Source organism: Polyodon spathula, chromosome 25, assembly GCF_017654505.1.
Source record: "Polyodon spathula isolate WHYD16114869_AA chromosome 25, ASM1765450v1, whole genome shotgun sequence".
Lineage (NCBI taxonomy): Eukaryota > Metazoa > Chordata > Actinopteri > Acipenseriformes > Polyodontidae > Polyodon > Polyodon spathula.
In genome coordinates this window covers 9,268,785-9,280,815 of record NC_054558.1, presented here as the reverse complement: position 1 = coordinate 9,280,815, position 12,031 = coordinate 9,268,785, and the positions used below count along the sequence as shown (strand labels likewise).

General features: G+C 46.6%; 1 protein-coding gene across 1 annotated transcript; it reads right to left on the bottom strand.

Annotated features, from left to right (window-relative positions):
* Positions 1-1,149: 1,149 nt before the first annotated feature.
* LOC121300027 (serine--tRNA ligase, cytoplasmic-like) lies at positions 1,150-11,735 on the bottom strand. Its single transcript, XM_041228370.1, has 11 exons — positions 11,244-11,735; positions 10,025-10,095; positions 8,411-8,491; positions 8,102-8,260; positions 7,845-7,988; positions 6,960-7,115; positions 5,449-5,670; positions 3,196-3,325; positions 2,933-3,090; positions 2,215-2,344; positions 1,150-1,594 (listed from the first exon to the last, which is right to left on the bottom strand). The coding sequence occupies exons 1-11, from the start codon at positions 11,377-11,379 to the stop codon at positions 1,431-1,433; spliced, it is 1,551 nt and encodes a 516-aa protein (XP_041084304.1). The 5' UTR covers positions 11,380-11,735; the 3' UTR covers positions 1,150-1,430.
* Between the last annotated feature and the right edge of the window lie 296 nt (positions 11,736-12,031).

Sequence of the window (12,031 nt, the reverse complement as noted above, 5' to 3'; positions counted from 1 at the left end):
CACTCTGCAATGCTTAAATAAACAGGTCACTAGGATGATTAGGGAGGGTGCGTGCGCGGAATGCGCAGCGCGTACAGGTAGGGTCTGGGAGCAAATGAGAGGGACAGCTCGTGTTTTTTACGTTGTCATACTGGTTCCAGAGATTGTAATTAAATCCAGTTAAATCTCTTTTAAAACTGGATGAACGGTGGCCCAAACACAGGATCCTGCCACAATCCCAGCCATGCCCAGTGCAGGCTTTGCAATCCCAGCTGCTTGTGCAAGGGTTTTCCTGATCTGATATAGCACGAAGATATCAAAATCAAGCTACTCATTTTAAATGATTACGCGTTACTGCTTTTTATAAATCAGGAAGTATAAACTATTTTGATGTGTGGCCCATTTCTATTAAATAAGAGCCTTATATATATATATATATATATATATATATATATATATATATATATATATATATATATATATATATATTACACACACACAATAATTCATATATGAAACACATCCTGAGTTTAATTTTCAGATTTTTCACACACAGAAATGTAAATAGAAATAACCCACTAAAGGCCGAAGCCATGGTAAGATCTCGGTTTCATTTAAGCAGCGCCCAGGTTTAGTCAGCTCCCCGTTTTTTGCTTAAAAGGAATAAAAACCCATATTCATTTTTTTAAACTAGTATAAACTAAGTCCTCCGCAGTGGAGCAAATGCATGTAAAAACCAACCCACGGGTGCTTTCACGATGTTGCTGATCATCAGTAGAAAATTAGTTTTCCTGAAGAAATTTTAATATTGTAATGCTTGTCACCGAGGAAACCACAAAACAAACATTATGGCGCCATCTAGTGGCGTTTTGAGAATTTCAGAAAGAGAAAATTAAAATCGACAATTTCAAAGAACACAGTTTACGACTAGCCCCAAATGTCTTCACTTTCCCAAAGTAAACGCATTTGTTAAAAGGGTTTGATAAACAAATATCCTGTTCGTGCCCTGCAAAGCCAGGGTGAAAAGCCGATCACACCGGATCTCACAGGAGTGCTGTGAAAGTTTACGCTCCACTATTTGAAAAACACTAAAGATGTCTAGGAAGCTAAATAACAGTTGTTAGCTCACTCCTGATTTGTTCGTGAAATAAATGAATCACAACGTGCACAACCGTTTTTTGTTTCCTTTATTGTACTGTAAAACCTACAGAAAGAGCCTTGCGACTTGTATACCTGATCACCTTGTACAATGAGCAGCTGATTGCAACAGGCACAGCATGACAAATGAAAGACTAGCAGCTACTACAATGCACTTATCCTATTTAACAAACAGCAACCAGCCTGCAACTGCAGTGTGTGTGGCATGTACAAATGTGCTCCCTGTGATTGACTGACTGATGTACTATTCTACACCCAGTTCTCGTGGAGCAGTGCATTCATTGGTCCAGTTCTCAGGCCTCGTTGACAGACATGTTCTGCACTTGGTTCTGCAGCGTGGGCTCCACGACTCCAGCACCTCCTTTCTTCTTGCCCCCATCCTGCTGTTTCTTCTGCTTCTTCGACATCTCCTGGTCGATTGGGGCGAGCTTCACAAACCGGATGATCTCGTTCATTCCTGCGTGCAAACATAGACAGACAGAGATGACAACCAGGTTAAAAAGAGGGACCCTGGCTTTCACAAGCTGCCTTCCTGTGTTACAGGAAAATCCATGTTAGCTCTTGATAAAGACTTCTCGTTGAAATGTTTGTCAGAAAGAATATTTCTATAGTATTGCTGGACTGCAGTGTTCAGACCCCTGTAATCATTCTGTAAGCAGAGCTATACACTGGACTGCAGTGATCAGACCCCTGTAATCACACTGTAAGCAGAGCTATACGCTGGACTGCAGTGTTCAGACCCCTGTAATCACTCTGTAAGCAGAGCTATACGCTGGACTGCAGTGATCAGACCCCTGTAATCATTCTGTAAGCAGTGCTATACGCTGGACTGCAGTGATCAGACCCCTGACTCACACTTTAAGCAGAGCTATTCACTGGACTGCAGTGATCAGACCCCTGTAATCACTCTGTAAGCAGAGCTATACGCTGGACTGCAGTGATCAGACCCCTGTAATCATTCTGTAAGCAGAGCTATACGCTGGACTGCAGTGATCAGACTCCTGTAATCACACTTTAAGCAGAGCTATACGCTGGACTGCAGTGGTCAGTGCAGTTTGAAGTGAGATCCACATTTACCAGGTGGCATGAAGTCTCGGAGTTTCTCCGGTACAATGACACCCTCCTCAGTCTGATAGTTCTCCAGGATGGCACAGATAACACGGGTGGTGGCACACATGGTGGCGTTCAACATGTGCACAAACTCAGCCTGCAGGAAAGAAAATGCACAGCTTACACACACTGCATGAAGGCTTATATAAAAAGAACGCAGCATGCTTCAATTCACATTTAAGTGCTGAAGCCCCTTTCATTTGAAGAGAAAACACATCACCACATCCATAACCCCCGACTGCTTCATTTTACAGTGAAATCTGGTGTTCTGGGACAGTGAAGACACTTTTCTTCAGTGTGGATTGTGAGGATGCACAACCACAATAGAGAACTTCAGCAAGTCACCAAGATCTGTTTGCAATGCAACGCTGACAATCTTGTGTTGCAGAACTTTATGGGTGGATGAAAGTAAAGTATTACATGGAAAGCTGAGAATCTGGGTTAAGTTCCCCAAATCCCTATGGAATGATCCACATGCAAAACGTGTGCTCCAGGGACTGCAGCAGCTAGAGAAAGCCAGGAGGGGGTCAGAGGGGGAAACGGCTGCTAAACCAGGTCAAAAACATGCAGTCTGGGATGCCGAAAAAGATTCCAGTCAAAATGCCTGCCATTAAAACCAGATGCACACAGAAATGGAAGGTCTTGGATGAGCTGGGAAGCGGCATGCTCTCTCCACCACCTTTACCTTGTCCATCATCTTCTTGGTCTGCCCGTAGCGGATTCGCAGCCTGCGGGCCTGGTAGTCTGTGCAGTTTGAACACGACACCAGCTCGCGGAACGCACCAGAACCCGGGAACCAGGCCTCCAGATCCAGCTTCTTACTGGCTGCGTGATTCAGGGCACCTGAAAAACCAGCAAACCGGATAATAATGCCTTGAGGTTTGACAAGGGATTCAAAAAACATATAAAAAACCCTTGCGGTACAAGCTCAGCCCGACGCATACCCACCCGAGACGATGTTGACGATGCGGTAAGGAATGCCTAGCGCCTGGTAGAACTCCTCAGCTGTGCCAATCATCTCGTCAAACAGCTCCCAGGACTTGTTGTCGTGAGGGGAGGCGTATACGAATTGCTCAATCTGAAGAGGAGGGAAGGGGAAAGCATCAGAACCCATTCTATACAGCCAGGCCCGGGAGCGGAACAAGCATCGGAACCCATTCTATACAGCCAGGCCCGGGAGCGGAAGAAGCATCGGAACCCATTCTATACAGCCAGGCCCCGGGAGCGGAACAAGCATCGGAACCCATTCTATACAGCCAGGCCCGGGAGCGGAACAAGCATCGGAACCCATTCTATACAGCCAGGCCCGGGGGCGGAACAAGCATCGGAACCCATTCTATACAGCCAGGCCCCGGGAGCGGAACAAGCATCGGAACCCATTCTATACAGCCAGGCCCCGGGAGCGGAACAAGCATCGGAACCCATTCTATACAGCCAGGCCCCGGGAGCGGAACAAGCATCGGAACCCATTCTATACAGCCAGGCCCAGGGAGCGGAACAAGCATCGGAACCCATTCTATACAGCCAGGCCCCGGGAGCGGAACAAGCATCGGAACCCATTCTATACAGCCAGGCCCCGGGAGCGGAACAAGCATCGGAACCCATTCTATACAGCCAGGCCCCGGGGGCGGAACAAGCATCGGAACCCATTCTATACAGCCAGGCCCCGGGGGCGGAACAAGCATCGGAACCCATTCTATACAGCCAGGCCCCGGGGGCGGAACAAGCATCGGAACCCATTCTATACAGCCAGACCCCGGGGGCGGAACAAGCATCGGAACCCATTCTATACAGCCAGACCCCGGGGGCGGAACAAGCATCGGAACCCATTCTATACAGCCAGGCCCCGGGAGCGGAACAAGCATCGGAACCCATTCTATACAGCCAGGCCCCGGGAGCGGAACAAGCATCGGAACCCATTCTATACAGCCAGGCCCCGGGAGCGGAACAAGCATCGGAACCCATTCTATACAGCCAGGCCCGGGGGCGGAACAAGCATCGGAACCCATTCTATACAGCCAGGCCCGGGGGCGGAACAAGCATCGGAACCCATTCTATACAGCCAGGCCCCGGGGGCGGAACAAGCATCGGAACCCATTCTATACAGCCAGGCCCCGGGAGCGGAACAAGCATCGGAACCCATTCTATACAGCCAGGCCCCGGGAGCGGAACAAGCATCGGAACCCATTCTATACAGCCAGGCCCCGGGGGCGGAACAAGCATCGGAACCCATTCTATACAGCCAGACCCCGGGGGCGGAACAAGCATCGGAACCCATTCTATACAGCCAGACCCCGGGGGCGGAACAAGCATCGGAACCCATTCTATACAGCCAGGCCCGGGGGCGGAACAAGCATCGGAACCCATTCTATACAGCCGCAACTAGTTATTAACCAATAGCAGCCTGCACCTACCGAATACCCACTACATCAATAGCAGTGGCACCAGCTGGCCTATCCTCTTTACTCTAGAATCAAAGTGTGTTCTCCCTCCTGCCCTAAACCTGTCCTTACTCTGCAAGCACCTAGTCAATCACCCCCAGAACCACAGCATGCCTCACTAGCAGCAAACGGGGAACAGATGAGGGAAGAACCTCCAGTGCTTACTAAAAGACAAAAAATATTTAGTTTTTTTTTATATATTATATATATATATATATATATATATATATATATATATATATATATATATATATATATATATATCTATATATATTATTTTAGACTTGAAGATTCTGTATGAACGCAGGTACTAGATATTACTGCACTTCACTGTACGCTTACTCTGAGCGACAAGCAAATTCATTTCACAGGAATCTCTCACTGTGGTAAGCCACGTGGTTAGTTTGTATTTTTCATTCAACTATCATTAGAATTCAGTACAATTTCAGTATGAAATTGCCAGAGGATCATGGCTTGGAACTCACACTAGCCCTGCTGCACCAAGTCCTGGGTTTCAGAACTACCTGCAATTATGCACGCTGCTGAAATGATTAGGAGCCACCATGAACAACTAGTATCAGTAAACCTCAAGGCTTGGCTGTGGCTTATTCTTGCTGTGATGAGAATGCACAATCACTTCAGAGAAGACTTAGCATGGACTGGTTGCTCAAACTCCTTGCACCTGCTCGCCCCAATATCCTTCAGGGAGATCAGCTCTGGAGCCCAGGAGTGGTCGCTCGAGCCCTGTACTCAATCTCACCTTCTCAAACTGGTGCACCCTGAAGATGCCCCTGGTGTCCCGGCCGTGGGAGCCCACCTCCTGCCGGAAGCAGGTGGAGATACCGGCGTATTTGATGGGAAGGTCCTCGGGGTTCAGCCACTCGTCCCGGAGGAAGGCTGCGATCGGCTGCTCCGAGGTGGCGATCAGGTACTTCTCATCGACCGTGCTGTCGTCAGACTTCTCACTGCCCTTCCCGATCACCTGCAAGGACAGACAAGGCGTTTCCCCATAGTAGAACCACAGCAAAGTGGAATAAAAAGCATGGGAAAGCATTGTAAAGAACAGCGAGGTATGGTAAAGCATATTAATAAGGATGAATAAGGGGTGTTTCCACTGATGCTGTAGTGTGTCGGGTATATTCAGCTGTGAAACTGGAGACTGATTGTTGCGTTTCAGTTATATTATTCTACACTGAAAAGGGTCGTGTTTTGCACTTTGTGAAGCTTACTCTTGCGTTCTCTCTCACTACAGCTAATACCCCTTTCACACAGACGAGTCATGACAGCTCAGAACCGGCACGGACGTGGCATTTAGGTCTGTGTGAATTGCCTACAGCGCCACAGAGCCATCACATTTTATGCCGCCTTGCGAGGAGGTTCAGAGATGGCACTGAAGCGTCTCAACTCCTATGTGAAAGGCTATGCCGGCACTGAAGCGCTACAGCGGGTGTGGATTTGAAGTCACATTCCACATGACTCTATATCAGACGTGTTGGGTATTTTTGTGGGTGTTACAAGCTTTCATTTTTTTCAAATACAATAGCTGATCAAGAACGAGGTAGTAATTGGAGTCTGGAAGAAGTTAAGGAACTGTTAGCTTTACAATTCTAGGAGTGGCAGCTTCTAAACAGCTGCGGCTCTTTGAACTGTGCAGTAGAATCCATACATTTGCAATTGTTTGTAGCTGGTGACAGTATACGCAATAGGTAGAATTTTTTTGACGGTCGACAAGCCTGCAACCTTTAATACACTGCAGCTGGTATCAGATGGCTGAATGAAAATGTCAATAATGCGTCCCCACTTAAATATTTTTATTTCAATTTTCCACACATATATATTATTAATAGAGAGGACAAAGCGAGCACAGGGAAGTTTACAGAGCACTACAGTTCTCCAGCGCCATTCATTAAAAGATAAGAAATTGACATACATAACATTCCTGTGGTTTGTTTTTTTGTTTTTGTTTTTGTTTTTTTGTTTTTTAAAGTAGCCTAACCATGTTATTCTGCTTATTTATTTATTTGTTTTGTTTCCGTTGCCATGAAAGCGATCCGTTGACTGACAGGTTTCATCCCTTTCGCTGTGTGACAGGGTTATGATGGTATGATACTGGCATAGATGGAGCAGTTTCGTGCTGTATGAATGTGTGTTTTAAAGAGACAAGTCAGTAGTGGCATTTGTGTAAGAAAGGAGTATAAACGAGAGCCCATGGTCCCAAACAGATTTATTTTGAGGAACAGATAGGTGCACTGAGTAAGTGTCAGGTGTTACCTTGTAGAGTTCCTCATCAAACTGGCTGAGCTGTGCCACCTCCTGCATCACCTCTTTCCTCATGAAGAAGGGCGTGTACAGTGGGGTGTAGCCTTTCACTGCCAGCAGCCGTAGGGCGTAATTGATCAATGCCTGCTCCAAGAAAACCAGTGGGCCCTGTAGAAACAGAACAAAACACATGGATTAGCTTTCCGCAAAGAAATACTGTGCAGAATACACCTGTATAGTTAGGATGGAAATGACACTTCCACTGCATCACAGTTACAGACCAGCACAATACTCAGCATCTGAACTGTGTCTAGAAGCAAACGGCACTACAGCAGACAGCCCTTTACACTGTGAAGCACATACCATAGTACAGCCACAACATTCTCAGAATAGACTCAAACCGGTTTGCACTGGCATAAAATTACAATTTACTGCAGGCCAAAACAGACGTACACACAGATTGTACTGTGCTTCTGTTGGATAAGTTACTATTGACTCCTACCTTGAATCGACTATAAAATCTGAAAAGTGGCAATACAGTGCAGTATAAACATTCCCCACGGTAAAAGCATTGCAGCAAAGTGTAATAATGCACAGTGAAAGCATGGCAAAGCACTGTAAAGAATAGCGAGGCATGGTAAAGCATATTAATAAACATGGCAAAGCAGGGTAAACTATGGGAAATGGGAAGAACATGGTGGAAAACTGCAAAGACAGGGTGGTAAACTTTTCCGAGGGCACGCACATGCTTGTAACGGCATTAACACCGAGCCAGGACAAACTTGTGAAACTCATCACAGTAACACTATGGGAAGCAGAACTTCACTGAATGCTTCACTGTGGTGATCTGGCAGAAGTGATTCTACACTAAGGCACTAAAGGTTTTTTGAGGCTCACCTTTAGGAAGTAGCCCCTGCTGCCTGCCACCACAGCTCCCTTCTCCCCTTCGTACCCATCCACCATCACCACCAGGTCCACGTGAGAGTACCTCTTCTGAAGAGAGCAGTCCCCCCAGGTCTTCTCCACCTTGTTATCCGTGTCCTGTTAAAACAGACAACACTGGCTTTCATTTACTGAGCTTCTGCTAAAACTCGTTTTTTTCTTTCTTTTAAATATAAAACGTAAGGGAGCCCGCTTGTTCGCTTTCGCCGCACCTCGTCGTTGCTGATGGGCACGGACGGGTGAAGCAGGTTTCCGATCTCTCGCAGGTATTCGAAGCGCGCTGCTTCCAGTCTGAGCCTCTCTGCATCCCCTTTCACTATGGCCTCGTCCACCAGCACACGGATTCTCTTAATCTGCATCACCGTTAAACCCTGCAGCAGTAAGAGAAACAGCCAATCAAACGTGTTCAGCTCTGTCAAAGGAAGGACCTCAATTAAACAGATAGATTGAGACCGAGATTCCAAAACAAGGCTGCTTTCCGAAAATGGGGATATGGTGCCTTCACTGTTATTAAGACTTACAGACAGGAGCTCTGCTGTCAGCTCATCCAGGTTCTGAGCGAAGTCTGGAACCGTGTCATCATCACCTACAGGCTCTTTTTTCTTCAAGAGAAACAAAGACACAGTGATCAGTACAGTATCCAGGAAAGCGGTCTGGCAGCCAGTAAACCTGCATTTACCCCCAATTGCTCTGATCAAAGACACTAAACTAATAAGCAGCCACGTGGAACTAACTGTCTGTGAAGGCTATCTTTATAATTGCACATGCACACATATTTTCCAAGGGTTGCTTTAGTGTCAGTGAAATGCTAACAGGTCATTCCAGATCACATGGACTATGGGGGATTGCTTGTCACCTTTCCTTTCAGATTTTTTGTTTGCTGGAGACCCCTTAAAGAAGTTAGAAATTGTTCAGGTCACTGTTTTATCTCCTATGTTGCCGCATGTGGGGGACACAAATTTACACAGCTGTTCTGCTGCATGTGTACACCTGCCTGAGTTTACACAGCTCCTCTTCTGCACACACCACACCTGCCTGAGCTTACACAGCTCCTCTTCTGCACACACTACACCTGCCTGAGTTCACACAGCTCCTCTTCTGCACACACTACACCTGCCTGAGTTTACACAGCTCCTCTTCTGCACACACCACACCTGCCTGAGCTTACACAGCTCCTCTTCTGCACACACACACACCTGCCTGAGTTTACACAGCTCCTCTTCTGCACACACACATACACCTGCCTGAGTTTACACAGCTCCTCTTCTGCACACACCACACCTGCCTGAGTTTACACAGCTCCTCTTCTGCACACACCACACCTGCCTGAGTTTACACAGCTCCTCTTCTGCACACACTACACCTGCCTGAGTTCACACAGCTCTTCTTCTGCACACACTACACCTGCCTGAGTTCACACAGCTCCTCTTCTGCACACACCACACCTGCCTGAGTTCACACAGCTCCTCTTCTGCACACACACACCTGCCTGAGTTCACACAGCTCCTCTTCTGCACACACACACACACCTGCCTGAGTTTACACAGCTCCTCTTCTGCACACACCACACCTGCCTGAGTTTACACAGCTCCTCTTCTGCACACACACACCTGCCTGAGTTTACACAGCTCCTCTTCTGCACACACCACACCTGCCTGAGTTCACACAGCTCCTCTTCTGCACACACACCTGCCTGAGTTCACACAGCTCCTCTTCTGCACACACACCTGCCCGAGTTCACACAGCTCTTCTTCTGCACACATCACACCTGCCTGAGTTTACACAGCTCCTCTTCTGCACACACCACACCTGCCTGAGTTTACACAGCTCCTCTTCTGCACACCACACCTGCCTGAGTTCACACAGCTCCTCTTCTGCATGCACACAGCACACCTGCCCTGGAATCCTTTTCTCCAGCACATGAGGTTTATGAATCATGAGCATCAACTACAACCTGAGTAAACACCTGCCTAGGATTAGGTCCGCTTGAGCCGGAACGACCCGAATGAGATCAGTTACAGTAGCTGCTCCTTGGATCCCCACTCCATGACCAAATCACCCCATTCAAGCAGCACCCCCTTTCAGGCACTACTGAACAGCACATTTCCACCTGCCCGTCCGCCCGCCCGCCTCACCTTCATTTTCTCTCCTATCGTCTTGCTGCACAGGTTCTTTATTTTGTTGAGGTTGTCCGCGTGGAACCTGCCTGCAAAGCAGAAAAAACATCCATTCAGACCCCAGGGGTGGACATAAGACTCCTGTTCCACAGCAGGTTCACCCATCCCAGGTTCTACTACAAGCTTGATTACACCCAGTGTACAGGCAACAAGCTCAGGTGTGTCCGATTAAACTCAGCAAAACCAGAAATGGATCACATTGCAATGGCAGTCTTATTGCCTTCCCTGGATTGATACCACACACACAGTAACAAGAGAACGTGGAGGAGTGTGTGTGAAGAAGCGGGTTAGCGTCAGCGTTTATAATCGTGTTAAAGGAAGTTTAACACTGAACAGCAGACACACCAAGGGAATCACATGCCAGACCAGGAGTTCAGAACCTCTGCACTCCGAGCTACAGGCGTGCTGCAGCACTGCACACCAGCCTGGAACCGTCATCCCTGGTGAAGCACAGCTGACTGGGGAGCTGTACTGCCATCGCAATTCAACTCACTTCAATGCTGGGTAGAATAATGAATCCCTGATGTGTCCGTCTTCCAAACAAAAAGGCTCAAATGACAGCAGCCCACTGTGCTTTTTTTAAAAAAAGGACTGTCTTTATCCACACACATACTGTGTGTATATAAAACAATACACCAATGTGATCAATAAGATAGAGGTCTTTATTTGTAAGTGTTACAATGACAGCATTATTATTATTATTATTATTCCTTGTAAAACTAGATTCTAATTGCAGTGACCAATGATAACGCAGGCCGATACACCCAGGTTCTGCCCCGTGAGTTTCCTCGTGTCTACACCCTGCATTGCTGCAGTAACACGGATTTCCCTGTTTTTCTTCTCACCGGCACATTGCAGCTGGATTGCATCAGACTCGACGCGAATCAATGAGACTCGAGCCGTGGTAAAACCACTTCCTGTTAAATAATGAGCTTGCCACAGTGTCCTACCGGTAATTCTGCATCGTGTATAATAATTATATATATGAGGCACATTAAAAGTATCAGGTGGTATTTTAGTTTAGCAATCGAAGTGATCACAACAATTAACACAGCGTGTTCTCGACAGCAGACAACAGCTGTCCAAATGACAAGGCATTGTGTTTAAGGCTCTAGCTGGGGGCGAGTTGCAGTAGCATGGACGCACTACAGGGATACACTTGAACAGCGATACTCACATTTCCTCCACTCGCCGTCCGCTTCCACAAGTCTGTCCACCAGAGTCACATCTTTAAATCTCTTCGCCTGCGTTTCTCTCACTTTCTCCGGGTCTCCGCCTTTATCTGTGCGAAACAGGTCCAAATCCAAAACCATCTTCGTTCTCGTTTTACCAGACAGCGGAGATGTTCATTTAAAACAGCAATATATTTAAAACCACACACACACCCAAGCCACACGTCAAACCCAGGAGAGGCACTAGCGATTAAAGCAAAGCGGCAGAGAGAAATGGAGCATGCGCGATAGAGCTCCAATATACTGCAGCGCTAAGAGCATAGCGCCGCCTGTTGGCGAGGTTAAATGAGTGATTTGACACTGCAGTATTATCTTCCAGTATGTACAATATATAATATGGAGCAACATAATTGTGTCGTAGTGTCACCGCTATAGGCAGGTCCACATTTATAATTTATAATTATAATTGTGTATAATAGATCTTGACTGATCCTGACTAAAACATAAAACAGCTCTCTTTTGAGCAAGTGTGTGTGTGTCTATATATATATATATATATATATATATATATATATATATATATACACACACACACACACACACACACACACACACACACAGTGGCTTGCAAAAGTATTCAGACCCCTGACCAATTCTCTCCTATTACTGAATTACAAATGGTACATTGAAATTTCGTTCTGTTCGATATTTTATTTTTAAACACAAACTCAGAATCAATTATTATAAGGTGACATCGGTTTTATGAAAGATGGCATCAACAAACATGCCATTT

Bases quoted from the DNA above. Each gene is read 5' to 3' on its own strand.
- LOC121300027 (XM_041228370.1), bottom strand. From the start codon at position 11,379: ATGGTTTTGGATTTGGACCTGTTTCGCACAGATAAAGGCGGAGACCCG. The intron at 5,671-6,959 runs GTAACACCTGAC...CTGTCCTTGCAG, and splicing joins TTGATGAGGAACTCTACAAG to GTGATCGGGAAGGGCAGTGA. The intron at 2,345-2,932 runs GTAAAGGTGGTG...TCTTTCCTGCAG, and splicing joins CCAAGAAGATGATGGACAAG to GCTGAGTTTGTGCACATGTT.